This window comes from Nylanderia fulva, unplaced genomic scaffold, assembly GCF_048542155.1.
Source record: "Nylanderia fulva isolate GAGA-0341 unplaced genomic scaffold, ASM4854215v1 Scaffold8, whole genome shotgun sequence".
NCBI classification, from domain to species: Eukaryota; Metazoa; Arthropoda; class Insecta; order Hymenoptera; family Formicidae; genus Nylanderia; species Nylanderia fulva.
In genome coordinates, this window is record NW_028190916.1 from 596,094 (window position 1) to 619,729 (window position 23,636).

Consider the following 23,636-nt stretch of genomic DNA (forward strand, 5'->3'; position numbering starts at 1 on the left):
TCGAATCAAAATTAGAGAGTCACGTTTTATATAGTACCCTTGGCGTATATTATGTTGATTTCTCCGATTAAATAAAAGGATCGAGCTGGTGAGAGATAAGAATTCGCGTGCCGTGTTTTCAGAACAACGACCGACCCGAGAATCGTTAAGGACGCCGAAATTCTTTCATGGCCGCCTAAGAAGAACGCTTTTACGATCGGTTCACATATCACGACATCGAGTCATTCGTTGATTCGCCAACACAACGGATAAGATGCGATAAAAGTGAACCGTGTCGGAGAAAGACGAAAAGTCATCGTGCTGACTGTTCGGAAATACCATACATGTTGATGGCAGAAATTTCGTTAACGAGCGAACACGAGCCATTCATTAATGGTCGCTGAAAGCGGCGTTTTGTTTATATCAAAAATATTGACAATGCACATATTGCGATGTTCGATGCGATCTGTCAAAGAAATGTCAAAACATGCGGAAAGTGTCTTATAGTTAAAAATTAATAACATGTTAAATTGATTATTCTTGACGTAAATTAATGCTATGTTTTTCGCGCAATTACTTCATGATTTATTACAAGGAAATAGCGTTGAATAATGCTGTATCTATGTGTAATAACCGCACAATGAACAAATATACATGTGAATGGTCGGTCACAGAGAGCAATTAAATTCACATTGCGAGAGTTTATTGCAGTTCCATGATCCTGTAACATTCACCTTTTAATATCTTTGAGATGGTCGATCGTATATAGCTCAAGCGACAAGTAGAACTAAAACATAACACGACGCTTCTCTCTATCGTTTAACAAACAAAAATTAAGTTAACGACCGTATATATTTGCCGAAATTTTTTATGCTGTAATAAGCGTCGCAATGTAACAAATTCTGCATAAGTGCATCGCAATATGCATCATTATATGTGTTTGTCCTTATAGATGTATCGATAAAGACTCGGCACGCTAATTGATTCCGCGTCCTCATTCCGCAATATTCACATTATCATTTAATCGACAGGACTTTCATAGTGCGTAAAGAGGAGCGAGAAGGATAATGACAATCGTCAGTGAATAGCTTTGCAATTTCATGTATCGACCATTCATTAAATTCTCACGCGAACGCATCATCAAGGTGAATAGTCTCGAATATGTCGCGCTATTTATCAGACAGTTACTCGAACCGGTGACATCTAAATTTATCGTTCGCGATTCAACTGACCACCCATTTAATTATTTATTGAATCAGCGAATCGTTTACTGCACTCTCGAGACTCGATATCGAGGATACATAAATCTTATTAAATACGATTTGTGTCTCCGCACGCTAGAATTGTCGCATAGATTGTTCTTATCGTATATATATTAGAAAGTCGAAAATAGCTCCATCAATTTTAAAAGCATAAAAATAATAAATGTAAAATCTGAAATAGTATTGAGCAATTTATATATAGCTTCAAGCTTGAAAAATTATTTTATTAATATCAAAAATCATATTAAATACTACAATAGAAAAATCAGAATTGATATATATGAATGATTATTCTATGTTCAATCAAACTATTTTTCAGTCCATTCGAAATCAGGTTAAATTGTCAATAATTTAAAATTAAAGCAAGTTTAAACATATGTTACAATACTTATATAAAAAATAGTTTTGAAAACAAAAATTCGTCAAAAAAAGAAACTATAATTCTTGATATATCGTGTACGCAGTTAATCAAAGTGCGATGACAAGCTAGCGGTACCGCAATGAACCGCCGAGTACTTAAAAATTCCACGTCAAAACTTATAGCGCTTTGCAGCGCCCACAGCGGGAAATTAAACGTACGCCGCAATGAGTTAAGATGAGTTAAGATGAGTTCAAAGCCAGCAGCGAGCACCGCTGCCTCGGCCATATAAATTGTCAGTGTTGTAAACGCGTAGGAGTGGAAGCGCCCTGATCATTAATCTATGGCAGGTAAGGTGCGTGCCGACATAATCGCCGATTTACTCAAGTCTTGGCACAAGTTTCAAGCACGCGATGCTCTCTCAGAGGTCTCGACCTCTTCTTCGTACACTGGGATATCTCAGATCTGACCTAGTCACCCTCGCGAGATTGCGCGGTCCGCCGTATATCTTTACATATATATTCCGCGAGCTACAAAAGTAGGTGATTTTGTGGCTTCAACGGAATTGCGGTTGAAATTCTCGGATACGATACCTCGTACCAGCTCGTTACCGTTCGCGAAAACTAGGCCGACTGATCATCAGATTACCTTTATGCAATTGGTTCGTGCTACAAATCGGACACATTCAGAAAGATAAGATTACGAGCCAATTATAGCGCGATGAATGCGTCGGTGTTGAAAAATAAATATTTCGAGATATCTCTTCCCTCCATAAGTGTGTCTTAAATAACGATATATAACTATGCTATATATTTTTTATATTTTAATTGCGATATTGTGGTCCCACTAGATTGTTTCTCTAATAGTTTAGTTACAATATAAAGACAAAATTTTTTTTTAATGTGTACTTATTCGTATATATCTCAGAAAACTCTCAATTACTGAAAATAGAGGGACTACAATTTCTTAATGTTAAATAATTAACAAAATTACGAAGCTACTCACCATCAGGAGGCACAAAATCTTCGCTAAAACGGTAAGCTGTGGTAACCTAGAAACAACAAAAATACACCCGTTAGTTAAAAATGTCGATCAGGAATATGAACTGGAATATGCGATAAGACCGTTTTTATCGAGTGCATTCCAATTTGCGGCGATTCTAAGTGATTTCGTATGCAAATAAATTTCACATGATTATATACTAAACTCGCGCAGTACGGTTATTACTATTGCCAACTGCACATGTCGAAAGTACAGGATGCATTTGATCGGTTGTAATTGATAAGAGAAAATATGCCCGAGGTAATCAGTGTTGAAAAAAAAAACACATTACTGCCAATAAAGTATGCCGCATATTTAATTATATTTCAACTGTGCATTAAATCCGTTTAATTGACACATGTACCTTTGTAAATCCTTACATTTCATAAAATAGTTATTACTTAATTATTGATACTTAGTTTCTCTACATTAACTATGTTGTACATTTTAATTTTTTGTTTTAAATTACACAGAAATTAATATAAATAATCCACATCACAAATAACACTTCTAATATATTCTCGAACAGAAATCTTTGATATACAAATAAGAATAATTGCGTTTGTCACAAATCCTATAATTAATATAATCAATAGTTTTCGCTAGATTTAAGATTAGAAAATGTGTTAAATAAATCTGTATAATTTTTAGTTATATTTTGAAATCTGAAATGCATAATGTCTTAAATCAACATGTGTGACAAAGAGAGACAGCGCAGAGAATCACAGAAATTAAGAAAATATAGCGAACGCGCCGCGGATTGCAACTAACCCAGTTACGCGCACGAGCTCTCTCTCTCTCTCTCTCTCTCTCTCTCTCTCTCTCTCTCTCTCTCTCTGCGTGCGTCAAGCCGCCGCAAAAGCGGTTGCGTAATGCAAATGCATCTCGTGTTATGGAACACAGGTGAACAACGATCGTGTCGGTAGGAGCTTTCGTTATCCGCTTTAATTTGGCTGGGTTATTGGCTCGCCATACTCTCGCGGGCTGGACCAAACATGCCTTTCTTTCGCCTCATCCCGCCTACTCCGTCTCAATGCACTCGATGCACCGCGCGGAATGCCATTCTCTCTCTTTCGCGGCGTCCCCAATCCTCTTAAAATATTCGCTTTATTTCGTCTCTGTTCAACGGAATCTTCTCTCGCGGTGGATTACGTTTAATTTTCGAGCTATCAGATTTTTATCGCTTTTATCAATTTTTTCCTTTCTTTACAAGACTTCTAATCTAATTAAGAAATTTTGATTGTTACTATTAAATTGAATTCAATTTTTTGGGCGAGATATATTATATTATCAGTGCGATCTTCAACAAGAATTATTCCGTTTTATGCAGAAAATGTATAAGAGGAAGATACGGTATAAATTCACGTGATACAGATTTCGCCGCAGGTCTTTGCCATGCATTCATCATCACACTCTCCGTGTTATATACATCGGGTCGTAACGTGGAGCACGATACGGCGTACGCAGTCGACTCAGGTTTCGAGGTTTAATTGCACTGGCGCGACTGCAGCAGCGGCACGGCGACTCGATTGCAAATACGCAACTGTATTCGACATTTGCTGCCGGATGTGTGAAGAAACGATTTATGCTTTATTAAATCGAGAGACCTTTACGCATGTGTCAAACATTCTTTAAAAAAAAATTTGAAAGATAAAGATCACACATAGAGGTTAAAGATTGATTTAATCATCACTCCAAATCATCATCCATTCGATGTAATGATAATCATAATTTTTAAAAGATTCTTATTACTTTTTACAAATGTATAGTAATAAAAATAAATAATAACTGTACAAAAAGAAGACAGTGTATATTAGTAGACCACATTTGCCTTCTGTTGCCATTCGATGTGACATTCTTGCTTTCTTGAATACTGAGAGCCACTTGTAGAATGTACCGTGCCACATTCCAAAGTATCTAATTTACGTCAGCAGCGTCAATATCGATTTTTCAATTTTCACATCGACGATGATCGCGCCGTCTCTGAACCAAGGTGTACGAGTATCCCATTCGCCGGTATGCCGGTTTACATAATTGCAAACTTAGTCACATCGACGTCCCGCTGACAACTACTTGCTAGCCGTTTCATTAACGGCCGTGGATCACCTCGGACGCGATAATACACGCGATGTATACAGCGACGAAGGCGAACTACGGCATCGAAAGGCGCGGGGATACATTAACATTCGGATCTCTCCCGGGACGTCTGACGTAAGGAGGAAAAATGTTCGAGAGCGAGATGTTCGTGAGTGTTTCACGGACGGGTGAGACGTGTCATCGGGATGGAAAGAACGCTGAGAAGAATTCCATAACGTTAGACATTAGTCGCGATATTTTTTGTTTGTCGCGCGAATTATTTTGAATATCCATTTATATAATCATTTTTAATTATTATGACATTATGTAGATTTCGTCTAGGATTAAATACATGGAGAGAATTTTCTTTTAGAATTTAGCCTAAAAATTATGATAATCGTGGAACAATATATATGGTACTGGAAGAATTTTATAAGTTTCTCTGATTAATATTTACCACGATAAAAAATATTAATATGTACGATTAATAGTAAAATTAATCGAACATATTTGATATCTCATTGTGGTATAAACTTATAAAATTGTCTCACACGTTCAGGGTAAAGTCTCTCTGTGTAGAATAAATGCATAGGTTTCTCTAGGATTGAAAGTGATTTAAATGAAATGAGCTCGAGTGCGTCAATTTCGACCACTTGATTAACAAGTACTATTATCGGTATCGATACACGCGACTGATAGTACGAGATGCAGGATGCTGCCGTCGCGTGAACACGCGCTCACGTGCCGAGTCGGAACCCTGCGTGGTTGGCGATGTACACATGACCGCATCATGGAATTCCGGAGAGTCGCGAAATTCCGGGACGTCGTGAAATCCGACCGTGACAAAATTCCAACACGCAAGAACGGTCTGCGCGCGTCATGCAGTCCGTGACGCAGCATCCAGTCAATGCTCGTTACTTACGTCTTCTATACTGATATCTGGTCGTAGCTGATTGTGTCTAAAAAAAGATACTTACCGCTACAAAGAAAATCTGCAAACACATACCTCGTTTCTTTTTGAAGAAAATAAACAGTACGCGTGATTCATGAGAGAGACATTTATATGCAGAATTTACAAAAATAAAAAATCTTTTTCTAATTTCTTGAATTTCCTTATCATTAATGCGACAAATGCATAATAATAGGAAGAATTATAATCGGAGATAAGAATAACCCAAATGTGTTTTTTCATTTATTCAATTTACCGATTCTAAAGTGGAATCCGGAAAACGTCCTAGGTCAACGCGAGACATGTTAACGTTGGCGACGAAATCGCCATAACTCACCCAATGATCGCCGTAGACATAGCTGCGAATCTCCGTCTCGACGTGTCATCTCAATCCGTACATTGTAAACCGTACAAATTACGACCACCAGCTAGCCGCAATAACGATTTAAACGCATCGTTCCACCACAGATTCTCGCGGTTTCTATTATAATTGCGGCGACAATGTATCATCTGCGATAGACATACATATATACTTTATATGCGAAAAAATAAATTTGACAGATGACACTTTCGCGATTCCACTTCAATTGCACTTTTGTCTCGATCGATACGAACTAGTCAAATTTCGAAAGCAGCGTTATATACGTTACATCGTTATCGGAATTCAACAAAAAAAAAATCGCGCAGATTTTAATGTGACGGTGCGACGCACTCGTGTCCCAGCGAAATCGACTTTGCGAAAAATCCCCGAATCAAGTCTATATATGTTACGTATATCGGCGGCGAATTCGCATCGCGCACCTATCAAAGTCCGTGAGTTTTCGAGTCGGGGATTTAACCTGGATTTAAGTAGATATCGGAGTGAATCGTAACGCTGACGTAATATACGTTACGAGACCGATGTGGTTTTTCGACCGAGTATCGCGAACCAGGCGCCTATTAAAAACGACGAATCGCTCGTTGCGTCGTCATTAATTCCTGACGGAAGCATGGGATTTTAACAGGATATCCCACTATCGACGAGATGTTAAATTGTCCGTGAACCGCGACTGGAAAATTTGATTACTCTGTGCGCGACACGCACAGAAATTGATTGAGCGGTGGATTTGTTGGCGCGCAAAATCACTTTTCTCGAAATGGGAATAACTTCTACTCGGACCGCTCGCTATATCCGCGATGATAGATTCGAAAAATCACTCCGCGAGTACACGCGACTTATACGGGATCAGCACGGTGAATGCTGGCGAGAATGCGACATCCCGGACCACGTGGGGACTCATCCAAAGGAGATTTTGGTGGGGATATTTGTCGCCCGCCGCGTGAAAAACTGCCAACACTTGAATAGGCTCCGACACGACGATGAAAAACGCGGCTACCGACCCGACGCCGATGACTCTCAGCTGGACACCGCCTGTCGTCTAGGCGAAGTACGCGGATTTCGTGCGTGACACACCGCACAATCCTGAGAAGTCATCCTGGAGGATCCCACTCATCGTCGATGTCGTTTAACGAGCAACTTAATCGATCAACCACCTAGATCACCGTCCACAAAACTGGCCGACGCGTATATCAGAACTTGTTTGCGTCGCCAACTAAATGAATTACTATCGAGGGATGGTTGATACTCCACATTTTGCACGTGTATGTACGTGTGTATTGGCAGAGACATGATAAAGTTATGAAATCGCGTTGATAAATTCGGATAACACAATTTTCGTTTGTAACAAAAATGATTTCACCCTACAGAAAATTTATATCAACTCGATATTAATATATATTCGAAAAACATAAGTTTATCTACACTGACAGTATTTGGTAAAAAGCTGAATGGGCGTTTGGTAAACCGTTCTCCGGAGTTTTATATGTTAGGGGGCGTTATGGGGGAGATATAAACGACGACGTCTCCATTCAATATAACCGCGAGATTTACTACCTTTGTAGTGCTTTTGCAGCACGAGCCGATCTATGCGAACGCCCTGAAGGGAAAAGTCACCTGGCGTCACGTCACAAAAGCTGGCTCCGAAATGTTTCCTATATAGCCGTAGCAAATTGCGACAAATCACGCGTGTCAATGGATTCCCAGACGGTTACAGTAAATTGTCGTGACCAATCGCGATGGCAATGCATTACATCGCAAGCGCATCGCGATCAAGATCGACGCGCGCGAGTCACAATTTGATTTAGAACCCGTAAATTCGACCGCTAACTGACCGGGCCTAATCAGATAATAATGGACGCAATATACAATCAACATAATCGCGATAATACGGACGCATCTGCTAATAGAAAACATATTTTTTTTCTTTCCAAATTATAATAAATAACAATCAAAGATTCCTTTAAAGTATAAACATCTTTGCAATAATTATAATAAAAAATAATAGGTTCAAAATGTATTTACATTTCATTAAATTCTTTGTAAATATTTTTTTTAAATTGCGTTTTTCCCGCAATGCAAATATAATTCTATATTAATAAAAAAGTAGTTTATCGCAGCACTTGTCATTATTGTAAAAATTTAATCTTTATTTATTTTAGAAAAATCTGATTGATTTATATATTTTTTCTTCACTAATAATCATGCTAAATGTATTCATTTATTTCTCCTTCTCAAAGGGAGCAATTATAATTCCAATTATATTTTTCAATTATAAAACAGAGCAATATTGCAAATTTTCCAGACAATGTCTAATACATTATAAATCTTCTATGTATCAAAGATTAAATTCGAACTCGCTCATGTGCGTGTATCGTTAATGATCAAGATCAATGAGTAATCGGAAATATTTGCGACTGTACACATAAAATTTGACTATCTCTTTGTCGGAATTAGATAAGCTAGTCATTCACGCTATTTCCATGAAAAGCATCTCTTAATCCAGCTACCTCTGAATTCCAGGAGATTACCCGGATTATCATCGAATTCGTCATCGTGACATTTGCTAGCTATGGGCAATATTACGGTTGTCTCCCATATGTTTGATGCGTCAGATCATTACTTTGTATCATAACATTTAAATTTTCCGAGAAAAATTTAACTGTTTCAATTTTGATACAATTACATACATACTTACAATTTTATTAATTAATGATACTAATTAATATTATAACTAATATCATAAAAAATCTTTTTTGTTAATAATTCTAAAACTTAAAAAATTGCTTTTATTAAATTTTCACATTTTCTCATTAAGTATTTAAATGCTAAAATACTTTTATCCTTTAAATGTCACATTATTAATAACCAAATATGCACTAGAATTAAAAAATAAATACTTTCAATGCAACTTTATTACTTTTGTAATAAAATAAGAAATTTGTTATAGCGACAACAAAATTAATCGCAATCTGTAAAAGATACAAGGACACGCGTCATTTACGCGAAAACAGGATCGAAATAACACGAATCGGCTTGTAATGTCGGAACTATATCAGGCCAGGGATACTGCACGTAAATTATCTCATTGATTGGCCCCGACTTTTTCTCCCTTTTAGCACGAGCACACTCGTGTCTCAGGGTTGGTGCCACGTGAAGTGGTAGATAGCCGTCGACGTCGTCGCGTTTATGGAGAACGGATAAGGAGACGACTAAACGCGTCCTGTAACGTTACGTAGAGGACTGTCGTGCGTCAAGTGCACCGCGGCGAGCGAGTGCAAAAGAGAAAAAAGAAGAGAGAAGAGGGAAGAAGAGAGAAGAGAGTAATACAAGAAGAGAAGCCACGCGAGAGGACTACGCGACGTAGTTTTTGCTCGAAAGCCGCGACGTTCCGCCGGCGTCACATTCATTCTGACACGCTCCTCGTCATTCCTCTTCTTCTCCGTTAAGAAAAAACGGTTAGAGAATAGCGAGCCGAGAGATAGCAAGAGGTAGATGAACAAATATCGTCGTTGCGAAAGAAAAACCGATGATCTATTAATTTTCGTGAATCGCTTGTACGAGCTGTAGGCCGTAAAATGTTGATCAGTTTTCATTAGCATTACGATGTTATATTTTCTTCAATGCTGTGTAATATTAAGTGTATTGCTGATATTATATTTTTTCATCAACTATATTTAACTTTCTAATATTAATAATACAATGACTACAATTATTGCTGTTAAAACTATTTATATAACAGACTTCAAATTCCGATATTAAATTTAAGTTGCAATAATTTCAGATTATTTTAAACTAAAATTCAATCAGCACTTTTTACATGATCGTAAAAGGCGTTGAAACCGTGTCATTTAAGAACTCGCGATGACTCACGTTGAAATTGATCTCGTACTCCTCCGATGAAGTATCATCAAGCTATCCCTTGCATTCCTAGCGTTTTACTTATTGTTAGACCTACTTAAAAGGGTTGGATCACATTCGATGCTCTTAGGGCGGGTATCGGTTTCAGATGAACGTTTACGGATAGCTCAACCCGGTTTGAAACCCGGCGCATCCTGCACGACCGACCATTCATTACTCGTCTCTTCTCGTCTCGTCGTTCGTTAAGCCTTGGCCGTTAAAGAGGCCACGGTTAATTGAGTTTTAGGAATTCATTTCGTCGCCGATAACCCATTGGGTACTCTCCTTAACGTGCCGTGCCCAACTCTGTGACCGACCTCTGAGAATTTCGAACGTGACGATATCTTTGAAAAGAGGAGCCGCTATGTGTATCGTCGCACATACTTTCGTGTCTTACGATTCAGTATGGGTGATCGCGCGATAATCGAGAATGTATTTCAGCGTAAATCACACGAGATGCATCCAAAAGGTTCCACATGCACTATATCGAGGCTTCAATTTATATCGTTATTACTATAGCTGATTGTCATTTCAGCAATTACAATAAAATTATATTTTTAATCAAACTTTGTATTTTTTTATATGATTACTATCCTACTTTTATATGACGATATCCTACATGGAAAATTTTGTATACATTCTATATTAATGTTTCTTCACTATATAGTCATGATATACATTTAAAATAAATTTAAATAACAAAATATAAAAAATAATTTTCTCAATTTTATATGATTCAATGTTAAGTATAAAAACTGAGGAATACATGATTTGCATATCATTTCGTTGGTTATCGTATTACCGAGAATATATGATTCATCTACGAATTCATCACCGTAATAAAGCAGCGCTATGAGAGCAATGATGAAGCCGCAGCTACATACATATATATGTAAGTATATATGAGTGAACGTGCGTATATATCATTTTACGGGCATAATTGTCATAATTCGGTTATATATTTTTAAACAGGAACGGTGAAGGTTGCGCTGACGCGTTATATACATATACGCGCATTGTTTCGCGACGTGTTTCACGCGGAATAATCAAAACCCATGTTGCGTGCCGTCTCACGCGAGTAAAGAGTGAAAGAAAAATATATAGCGGTTGTAGAAAGTTTTGTTTCAAAAAGCAACACGTATCGCCGTTCGACTTGGCTCATCCGCATTTGTTGTTGGACCGTAATCTCTAATGGCTCCTATGGGCATTTAAATAACCATCTCGCCCACCCACCATCACTTAACTCTCTCTTTCCGTGTCTTCTCTCCTTCGTATTTCTCTATCTTTCTTTTCTCGGAATCACGGCATCACTATCACAGAGGCGCAAGCTGATCGAAAGGAAAACGAATGCCCTCTCGTTTTGGCTTTCCATTTTTTTACGTTACAATTGGCTGGAAAAGCTCGCTATTATTCCGCCTCTGTGTAAAAGTTTTGTTCCTAAGAGTCAAGGATCGTATCGTCAGGAGATTTCGATCGGAAAATACGAAGGCCTACGGGGAAGAAGAAAAAATCACAGATGAACAAAGACAAATGTTTCCGATAATATTGCATTACCGAGATGAAAATGTACGACATTGGGAGAAAATGGCTCTGCCAAAATCTGTCTGCGACGGATCTTTCTCGCTCGCGAACCGGAGGATGAGTCACAACCGGAGGTTAGTCATACGAAACTTGGTTAGTCGACGACGACGAATCCACACAAGAGCGGAGACGCTCTTTCAGCAATCCGAGCCACCATCGGGAAACGACAATATATACCTACCTCGCGTTCGATCGATTCGGGCAACGATCCACCGATTAAATTTATATTTAGCGAAATCGTTCGTCGCGGGGAATAAGTCAATGCCGCGGAGAGAATTCCGTCGGAAAATGTTCTCAAGGAGAAAGATTAAATCGCAAGTCGTTGATGGAATGTAACGCGAAAATTTTATGACTTGCGTTTAATGGTCAGGCCAATGGTCGAAGAGGATTCAACTTCGCTCTTGATCAGATCACTCGGAATATAGTCCGTATATATATATATATATAGGGATGCGCGAGTTGGAGAAGTAGAAATTATTGGATTAATAAATTGCGCGGTAGATATAAAGCCCGCACACATTGGAAAAAGTATACACATCTCTAAATTAAAACACAGTTCAACAAATAGTCGTATGTCTAAGAAAAATTAAACTTTTGACCCAATAATGCAGCGAGACAATTATTTCTGAGATATTTGTTATCTAATTAAAAATTTAATTGTGACAAATTATCATATATCATGTATGTGTAATAATAATGCTTGGTTATAATTAGCTTCAGATATCGCGATCGCTTGCGAGAACAAATATTCTCAATACTAAAGCAATGCCCTCGGAATCGCTGATAACGAGAGCGTGGGAGTATAGTACGTGGAAGATAAGACTTGCGAAGTCGGCGATGGAATTCGTGTAATCGTTCTCGAGAATTTCGTGGAAGAGTGCTCGTGCGGCACGAGTCCGAAATAAGTGTATTACGTCAATGGCTTAACGTACAACGTCGCGATATCTAAGACCGATGTCGTTCTCGCGATCAACATTGAACAATCGAATGTTTACTTACCCCAGAAAAGGGATATGATATCAAATCTTTATCAAAAGTATCCTCGCAGACATCGCAGATGATGAGCAACTACGACATTAAGCTAAATTGATGGATATAAATAAAATCTCGACGGCAATCGGAGCCTATGCGGATGACATGCACAAAATTAATAAATTAAAATGAGATCTCAAGTCAAACTCATTTATTAAATTCTAAACGTTTCGACCCACTTCGGGTCTTCTTCAGTAGCTGCAAAATACAAAGAAACAAAAATAGAAGATAATCGGTACAATCAGAAAATTATAAAACTCGTATACATACAATCCGCAAATAAATTAAAAATCATTCTCCTCCCTATTCAAACCGTCCGGCCGTCGGAGTGTCTCCCTAACGGTGACCATCGTCAGGAAGGAAGCGGAGCAGTGACTCCCTTACCAACACTAATCAACATGGTATAAATTAAACGTAGAACAATTCACAAGAATTAAAAATTAAGAACCGGGAAGAACACTCACCCCGACAGCAAAAACAGAGAGAAGACGATGCTACACGTGACACATCACTCTAACGACTGTGCGGTATTCTACCTCGACACAGTCGATACATATATACGCAAAAAAACAAATGATGGATATATGTATGAGAAAAACAACTAAATTATTAGGCAAGTGTACATATATCCTATCTCAAAATTACAATAATAGAAACTAATTAAAAATAAAAAAGATAATGCCAAATAGAGTTTAAAAAAATAATGTCATTATAATTATCTAATAAAATATCAATATTACATTTAATATAATTATTTTCTATGTGAAAAAAAAATTGGAGCAAATATATCAAAAAATATCGATAAATATTTCACGATAATTTCTTCCTCTTACGATAACTTGCTCTTTAACCGACATAAATAATAGAAAGTTATTTTACGTCTAATTATCCGAAGTGTAGATAATTACACAGTTAATGCTTATCGATACCTGTAGAAAAAAAAAGAAAAAGCATTCGTGGCGATACAGACGAGAGTGGTCTACAGATATATTAAGTTAAGAAGCGATTTTAAGCCGCCGTGAAATAACTGACCGGAATCACTTCGGTTTAATAACTCGGCAGCGCCGGCCGTGCCGATAATCTTCAAATTCGCGATACACTTATTCTCTTTGTGAAGAAGCGCCGCTTTCGAGCCATTAGCCGACCTAATTAAAACGTCGCTATATAAACGCCGCGCCGTCTGTGAAGTAGCAGCGATGGAGCGAACGTCGTCGAGAGATGCCCCTCTTTCCCGATAACGAACAACACGGTTGGGTACAATTAGCGATGAAATCAATCGCCTGTATATACCACGAATCCATCAGTATGCATAATCGCACGAGCGCCATTAGTCGCATGTGTATGTGTATGTAACATCAGCGTGACAAGATGCGAAGGTCTCCTACTCTCCAGCTTCTTCGATCGTCTCATATGCATGAGTCGTTTTAGATGTAATTAGTGAGTGATTTGCACCGATTGACGATAGCGGCAAGCTGGAGAGAATGAAAGAGACATAAAAAGAGAGAGAGGAGGACAGAGAAAGAGAGAAAGAGAAGGGGCTTTCCTGCTTTCAGAGTAGAACCAGTCCGAGGCGGACGTACCGCGGCTGTTTCTCCGCTCGCGGGAGGGACTTTGTCATGGCCGAGTGATATCCAATCGGGGATATAGTTAGCGAGAACGTGGTATCCAATCGGCGATATTGCTACTAATTGACCCCGATACTCACGGACAATCATCTAACCGCGATCAGGTGGTCTGCCGTGGCGGAATAATTTCGATGCCACGGATAGTATCGGCGATCATTTTGAGCCTGACGTAATTCTATATATGTGCCAATACCATATATAAAAAATAGAAAGTAATTGAATTAAATTAAATCTGTAAGGTGTAAAAAAAATAGATTTTTCTTGATCACTTTACTCGTTTCGTTGGATTTGATTTATTTGTATTTTATTAGCTCCCTTATTGGATTCCCGAGAGAGAATAATATTTCTCAAACAAGGTCGCCAATTCCGGTCTTGAAAAAAAAATGGTCGCAAGATGTTACGGTGCCTCGGATCTACGCGATACGATTAGTAATATTTCATATCGCGTCATTCGATCTTCATACCGCGGCGCAGGATGCAAATTATCTAGCAACGTTGGTGGTCTGACTTATTTCTTAATTAGCTTTACTAGCTCGGGGGCGCGCAGGAAGGGAGGAATGGCGAACGAGGAAATTTTCTCGTTGCCTCTTTTTTATCGACAAGCTCTACACCGCTACTCTTTAGCGGGATCTCGACAGGATCCTCCCGTACCATTAACAAGCGAACATCTTCGCCGAAGAGCGGCCGAATCGCTTACCGATGTTACTCGCCGACATTCAGACGAGCGTATCTTTCTCCGACACAAACTCACGCCCCTATATATACTCGTCAATTTTTTCTATTTGCGCTGGACTTTCCGGAACAAGTGCTAAAATATTTGGCGTTACGCATATGTTGTTAAAATCGCGCGGCGATTACGGGAATATAGCTTTCCTCGTAAAAAAGAGGAACCTCGAAATCGTGTTAATTGCAACAAATATGGGGAAGAGGATCCAACATCATCATACGGGTATGGGCGGCAAATAAGTACATTTCCCAACGGAATAACCAAAAATAGTAAGTCTGCGAATCGTATCGCCAGAAATATATCGTCCCGCCTGGCAAACTTAATTAACTAAAACTTTATGTGCGCATGCATTTGCCGAAATTTACGCGTGCTCGTGAAAAGCAACTGCATACCTCGATGATATTTTTTTCGGAATGTTTACTTTTTTCGGAATTTTTACCGCGGAATGCTTCGAAATATATATATATATATACTATACGCGAAACGGACAGACGAGCACAAGTAGATAATACCCGCACTAGTCAGACACAGACTTCGCGCAACTCTTGCCTGTCATTCAAATTAAGCTTTATATTAAGTCGATTAAATAATTAATAATTATAAAATAATTAATTTAAATCACTAAAACATATTTTAATTGCAAATAAGATTGTAAACTTAACTGTGAAAAAAAAAAAAATATATATATATATATATATATATATTGTGTAACACATCTCGTGTCTGATAAAAGACGTGTAAACGGTATACTCCAACAGCTTCTCTCCTCTCATAAAATCTTTCTTTGTTAAATGAAAATTAACCAAGAGGCTATGCTTCAACTCTCGCGGCACACAAGTTTCTCTAAAGCCATTCTATGCGTAAAGTAAATCCGTCAGGCGCCGCAAACAGATATAAAGAAATACTCGACGGACGTCTCGACAAAATTCGTCTGCGAAGCGGATATCCCACGGAACGTATCGTTCGTCAGGGCGTTTTTATAGCGCAAGTTTGTCACGTAAGAGTCGGAGAAAGCAGAATCTTTCCACTCACACGGTGCATACGCACGTTTCTTCTCCCCCGGCGCGTTCGTCACGCACGTCTCTGTATGCGTATATATTTCTGTGTGAGAGAGAGAGAGAGAGAGAAAGAAAGAGAGTGCACGTATTCTCATCCACTCTCCAATCCACGGTGACGTCCGACATGAACACCTACACGTACATCGGGAGCCGTCGAGTCGAGATACTTTTGTTTTTATGGCTTTACGAGCCGTATCGCCGATTGCTCCGTTTATTCAGGTTCAACGATCAGCACCCGGATTCCAGTGGCGATTCGGTCTCTCTCTCATCATCCCCGAACTCCCGTAGTCTCGTTTCCACTTTTCGCTTTCGCGTTCTTCGATCCCCCTTGTCCTTTACTCGGACACTTGCGAGGCACTTCGCGATAAATCGTTATCGTTCGCGAGTTTTCAACGAATTTACACGTACAAAAATTAAAATTAATAAATATATTAATATATTTAAATTAAAATTTTATATTTAGTAAAGAAAAATTATCCGCAAAGCTCTCTTGCGACTTTTCTATTTGACATTTGACACTTTCCAAGGTATATTATTTTTTTATGAGCACGCATTCTCTTACATCTCCACCCTCTTTTGCGTGCGCATATTCTCACGCTTTAATTATTCAACAATTAGTGTAAAAGTGTCCACCGAAACATTCATCTCTCCCTCTGGCCAGCACTAAATCTCTCCCTTGACGCGCGCGCGCAATTCGCGAAGATTTCATACCCCGTTCTCAGCATCACCGAGCCGAGAGGCGCGCTTTGACCACACTCTGCACGCGATTACGACTCACGCATGCGACGACATATCCCCTATGTGACCGCAAACATTGTGTCATTGTCACGAGAGCACGCGTAGTATCGCGTGTAGGCGGACCGGCCCGAAAGGGCGATGAATTATACATCGCGAATGTTTTCGGTCTCAAATTTGCATCGCCTAAACGGCTACCGCCCGCTTTCTTAACCGCGGGGGCATCCTTATATCTATCTCTCGAGCTTGCTTCCCTCCGAATTCTCCGCGCCGGCCAAAAAAGAAAGAACAAAATGTACGACCTTAGAATCCGCCGGCGTGTGTGTCTAGCTCTATCTTTATATAAAATATAATATATTAAAAATTTACAAGTTTTCTTATTTTCTACCCTTACTAATTTTTTTTAAATTTAACTCATGTGTAATATAAAAATTAATTATTTATCAATAGTCGCGTGTCCACCTGTCAAAAGTTCACGTAACAAACTTGAAGGATTTTTATAGAATTATTTCGAGAAAAGACTCTGCTTGATTATATAAAAAAAATAAATTATTTTTTTCGAAAAAGAAAAATATAATTTTCTTTTTTGCATACGTGAATGTTAATCTTATTTTTTTTCGGCGTTTATTAACTGATGCAAGATTGCGCTCGTTAGGAATGCGCGAAAGTGGGACGTTGTAGCATAATTCACAAGAGTTCTTTGAATAATGCTCTTTGAATTCGTGCTCGCTGAAACGCCGCGACACAGACGAACGATTCAGAAATATAAGAATGAAGTTCCTTGTCCCGCGACGCGCTCTCGGACAACAACAGGACGAGGCAGAAGCTACGTCTGGACAGGATGCTTATCGCGAGACACGCGCGATAATAAACGTTCCTTTTACGAGCGCGGAAAAGAGAGCGAGCGGGTTGGAGAACCGAGTAAAGCGAAAGGAAAACCGGGAGGGAGGTTGCGAATATATACCTATATATACGGGGCGAGAGAGCGTCGCCGTTTGTTTTGCACGCGCCGGCGGAAACGAATCTCCACGATAAAAGCTAGAGTTACGATCGGGCTTTAAGTCGAGCTGGAAAAGAGATTGCCGGGAGCACTCGGAGATTCGGATCGATATCGCGTTAATTGCATGCCTTCGCGATTGTGCACTCGCGGTTGCACCGAGACGGCAATCTCTCGCCCCCTCATCGGTGATACGCAACATTCGCTCGCTAGAAACCAAGCACTCTAATGCACTAACAATAAGCTCTTAATCATACATATTTTCGCGAATTTTATTTCAGAGTGTTATACAAAATATTTGAAAATATGGTATATACAGAATTTTTTTTAAATCAATGGTAATGGGCGTATTTTATATTTTATTGTGGTAGATATTAATTAGGGAAACTCTATCACATGATTTTCAGGGTAAATTCTAATTCAGAGAAAATTCTTTCCGCGTAAACAAATGTATTATTTATTATATATTCTATTTTTCATATATATATTAAATATAATAATTATTAAAATATCTTAATATATGTATAGTAGTAATATAATATTAAAAACTTAGCATGCAGAGCTTTCTTATCCCCACCAATTTTTTTTTTTTTTTTTTTTTTTTAATTTAAGTGTCACGTAATATACCGCAGAATGTAAATTTATTCGAAAATGCCACTCGCACATCAAAACCTATAAATTATGTAATATATGTTCTTCTCTTCATTAACTATCGCGGTCTCTCTCTCGAGTGTGTCACCAAACTTCTTACTTCGATCTTAGCTTTCTCCCTTTCCCAGATATCGCTCGTAATTTATTACAGTCCGACGTGAGTGAGTTCTGCTCGTAAAGCACGAACGAGCGGGACTCTCTCGCGGCGAGAAGGAAAACAATAGCCGCAATAGCAATCTCCTCAGCAGCAGCAACAGCCGCCGTCGTCGTCGCCACCGCCTTCCACCTTGGCGTGTCGGAGAACGACGTACACCAGGACGAGAGAGTCCTGGGAATCGAATAGCGCAATGCGGCGGGGATATCCCGAGACGACCGTCTCGCACAAAGGGTTCCTCTCGCCACCGATGCCGGTGTGTCTCGACGTCTCGTGGAAAGAAACCGAGAGAAACAAAAACGCGGAGATACGGAGAAAGAGACGCGCGCGCATCAGACATGCAATAGCGACGCCCCCGTTGTAAATTATCTCGCGGGTGAGACAGGACAGAGGTGAAACCTCTGAAACGGACGATGACGTGGACAAAGCGCGAGGAACCATACCGAGACGAAAGAGAGAGAGAGAGAGGATGCACGCGAGAAAGGAGCCGCGGCACTAAAGAGAGAGAGATCGGGTCCTCTCTCCAGCGGTCTAATTAAGAACTCAGGCTAATTCAATTATAATTTATGCCTCGAGGCTGTACTTCCCGAAGGTCCTCGGGCCTCCCCTAGGTACAGGTAATCAATTACACTGAGCTAAACGCCACATGTCCACGGCATACAGATAATTTACGACGATTTCGGGCCTTTCGTCGATCCTCTCTTTCGCGAAACGTCATGACGGAACATCACGCCAGAACCGGCCAGGTCATCGCCGGCAGGGAAGGTCGCGTCGAGGTAAAGAAGGAGGAGGCGACGTCCGCCGCTTGACAGGATTGAGACGTTCTAGATTATTTGTTTGGAGTACAACCGCGCTCCGCCCAACTCATCTCCGCGAGCTCTTCTTCTTCTTCTTCTCTCGACGCCTGCGTCTTGCGCTGTCCTCCCTGCCGTTTTCTCCTCGTCAGCAACCACCGAACGGCACCTTTTTGCCCTGGCCGGGATAGTGAGAAAGTGCACGCTGCACGCACGAGGAAATAGTTTCGCGTGGAAGTGAGCTTCTGTACACGGAGTTAGAATTTACTCTCAAAATCATGCTAATCGTGGGATAATGTGGTAATGAAAGAATTTTATAAGAGTTTCTCTCGGATTAATATTTATTACAATATAAATTTTAATATGTACATAGTGAAATTAATCGAACATATTTTATAGCTTATTGTAGTAGACATTAATATTTTTTATTGTGGTAAATACTAATCGAAGAAACTTTTATTTTTTCAATACCATATTGTTCCACAATTATCATAATTTTCAGGGTAAATTCTAAGAGAAAATTCTCTCTGTGTAGATATACCGATTTGGGAATACTGTCACGTCGTCGATCAGAGACGACACTGCTCCGAAGAAGATGTAATAGTACATATATAGTGCCAAGGGCACTATTTTCCTCTAAGCGAGGGACAATCATTATTCGGACAACGACCGAGCTCAATTTTAGCTGAATCATCTGCCGAATAAATTGACTTGATTGAAGCTTATTATAGCTTATCATATCGCGTTAAAAATGGCGGTGAAATATTGATGACTGAGATGTTATTCGCGCATTGTAAATTATTAAGAAAACAAGCATAATGATTTCCTGCTTATGCGATGAAAATTTTAGCACATTTTTCTGATACTGTTGATTATAAGAGTGCTTGTGTAGAGTAAATAAAGACAACGTGCAAAGATTGATTCTTGTTACGCAACGCTGGAAAGATATATATTTCAGAGTCTTCGTCAATACTATCGGAATTTATGAATTGCTACGACGAGCAATTCCAACTAAAATTGAAACGTGGAGCTCGATAAATTGCGCTAAAGTCGCACGAAGACAATGTCAATTTACACTCAAGCATATATACAGTCAAAATTACGTCACTGTGTTTTAGGACTCGCAGTAGAAACGTTTTCTCACTCGTTCGCTACTCTGAGGCATCTTCTAAAAGCACAATAAATTAGCATTTAGGATAGAGTATCTGCTCGTATCTGGCAGCCAACAATTAACGTACATCGACCGAGACATTATTACAAAAAGTATTATATATGACACCCGCATAATCAGTCCCTGGTTTTTCTGCTATTATGATATATATCGCGTAGAACTCGCTAATCAATCTATAAAGATAACGAGAGGGTCACTCGAATCAATGCTTACATCGATATTGATCTTTAAGCAAATATGTATAATATATACAAGGTCGTTCAAAAGATGATACCTACTTTTTGTCTCTACATATAGATTCAAAATTATAAAAAAAAAATTTTAGATATAAAAAATAATTTCGAATATAAAATATTTTGTTTTCCAATATTGTTATGTCTAATAACCTGAATATATTGACATGTTTTGTGTATAACTGGATAATTAGATATAAAAACTTAATTTTTATTCCATGTGTCACTCACAGAGGATTTACGAACTAATATCTTGTCAAAATAAATTGATATTCCAAACAAGACTATACACTTCTCCGAACAACAGTAACTTACTCAAATGATTAATAAACGCATGCGACAAGTAGCACGCGCGTCATCACAATGTTGGAAATGATGCGACAGGATGATCCGATCGACGTATTTTTTCTAATGTTTGATAGTTACGTAGAATTGTTCACGCGCTAATCTAAACGGCAAATATCAGCCGCAATCGCGAAACATGTTGATATGCAAATTAAGGGAAAGTCCGAAATACACATGCATACAAAAGTATATTTCATCCTTTTCTCGTGACACACGTCGCGTGTCACACACGCGTGCACAATCGTGGAGTTTATATACGCCTGCGCGATAGATGCGATAGATGATTCGTGGGAAAATTATGCAATCCACACACACACAACACACCTGAACGTCGATCGACGGTGTTTACAACTTCAATGGAATTTCACATACGGCAAGGAAATTTCCGATTATAAATCAATTGCCTTCAGCATTACCTTCGGAGACTTCTGTACTAATTCACATTTTTTTCGATATTTATCTTGGCGTTTCAAGCAAATATCTTATCTTGACATAACAAATGAAAATATTAAAGTATTTAAAAAATTATCTAAATCTATTCAAAATAATAATGCTGATATGAGAGATGCAAAGAGCGGCTAAATAAATAAAAAGTGAATCAGATTAAAGTTAGAAATTCAGTATAACTTTCTGAGCATAAGAGTAACTGCTTCTCGGTAAATGCAACCAAGTAAGGTAAGGTAAAAGTAGGCAAGTAGCAATGAGTAGAAAAAAATAAGCGAGTTTCTAATTTAAAATTCAATTCTCTTTCGATCCTATTCATCTTCTGTTTACTGTTTTATTGAGTCTAACATAAGAATAATCGTTGTAACTCGTGAAGGGGTAAAATGATAAAACTGTTGTAAAATCGAGCATTCTAAAATTTATATACCTAATAATTTTTTATCTTTTTTTTAATAATACGGGGTCAATTTTTTTAACAAAGTGCATACACACAATAGTTAAAGATAATTCCATGCACATACTAATTTAGCGATAGTTCGTAAAACGCAATTCGTAAAAGGAAAAATAACAGCGTCTCGTACGTTCAAATAGCCGCTTGAATCCGTGAATGACCAGCATCCTGAACTCGATGATCGCGAGTCTATACTTCGACGAGAGGGGAAGCAAAGAGAACCGAGCAAGAGATGTCGTACGCGTCGTTCCCTCTATAAATACATTTACGTTGTTTGCGGAGCACTTGTACTTGGCGGCTTGTACCGGTGGAATGCGACTCTCCCTCTGTTTCGGTTTTCTCCAAGGGCCGTGCGATAAAATTTGGACGCGAAGAGGACTTTCGAAATACTACAATTGCTTACGAAATTACTTCTGCCAACTTCGAAGGTTCATAATAACCAACAATATTACGAACTATATTTCAACTATATTATACGAAAATTTTACAAAAATACTTTCTTTTTAATTTATGTTTTGATTTCCAATTTTCAAATATTTTCCACAATTGCCAGAGCAAATCTTATTATTTTTTAATTATTATTTTTCTTCAAATTATTCATTTATATATTATTATAATATATTTATTAATTATCACAATATTGTATACTTTTAATATATATTTTTCAATGCAAAAAGGCAAAAATATTTTCTACAATTGTCTTATAACGCGCGAATAATATTTTACATTTGTTATGTAAAATAGTGAAATGACATGCATAATATTTCGCATGTACAATGCGTTACAGAATCGTACACACAATATTATTTTTTGTACCCCGTCTACAAATATTTGCGATCTAATATCCAGATACTCTATATTTTAAATATATATCATTGATAATTATCATTTTAATTACCAACGTAATCTCAACCGTTGCTCAGACGTGCTTGATAACAGGATTGATGAAAATTCTATCGTTTTCTAAAGACGGAAAGATCGCGCTGATGTGATTCCTTTATCACGTAATGCGATCAATAATTTTTTAACGCGATCACAAGCCCTCCTCGGCATATCGGTTAACCGCACTGCTGATTGATTAACCACCAACGTAGCTAGTTTTATCAATCTGTGTATCTGTGACACATGTTTGATGACTATGCAAAATCCGCGTTTTCGCGATCAAGTTGCGATCCAGAAATATTAAAACTCACGATGGAAAATATCGTGCCAATTCAATTTTAGGTACACACACACACAGCGTTTACAACTTTAATAAAGTTCATCACCGCGGGGAATCGGAACCAGCATTCAGTGCGCCACGGGAATCGAAAGCGATTAAGTTGTAAATCGCTACCCTATCGCCGATAGATCTACCGACGCTTCGCGAGCCAATAAAAATGCAACGACCAGGAAAACGAGTCCGGAATAACAAGGTGAACAGCAGTTTGTCGAATCTCGAAAATTGGGAAGGCTTATTGCATAATTGAGAAATAATTTGATTTTCTTAACATCAGCATCATTTATTGGAATTATTAGGAGTGGAGCAAGAATGACAGACGAAAAAACCGTAAAGACTTGAACAAAAAATAAAAAAATTATATTTCGGAGAATGCTACTCTATAGAAAAAAAAATTGTTAGTTAAAAAATTTCATTTGACTTTAAATTTTATCGCAGAAAAATTTGGGAACCAAAAAATTTACTAGAATGCCACTGT

At 38.5% G+C, this 23,636-nt stretch overlaps 1 protein-coding gene across 2 annotated transcripts in view; it reads right to left on the reverse strand.

Annotated features, from left to right (window-relative positions):
* The window catches only part of LOC114931180 (fibroblast growth factor 18), a 111,799-nt gene that overhangs the window by 14,180 nt on the left and 73,983 nt on the right, over positions 1–23,636 (reverse strand). For both annotated transcript variants that reach the window (XM_085489236.1, XM_085489235.1), the window contains exon 2: positions 2,605–2,650. In XM_085489236.1, the coding sequence (XP_085345362.1) occupies positions 2,605–2,650 (46 nt within the window). The remainder of the gene's footprint in view (positions 1–2,604; positions 2,651–23,636) is intronic.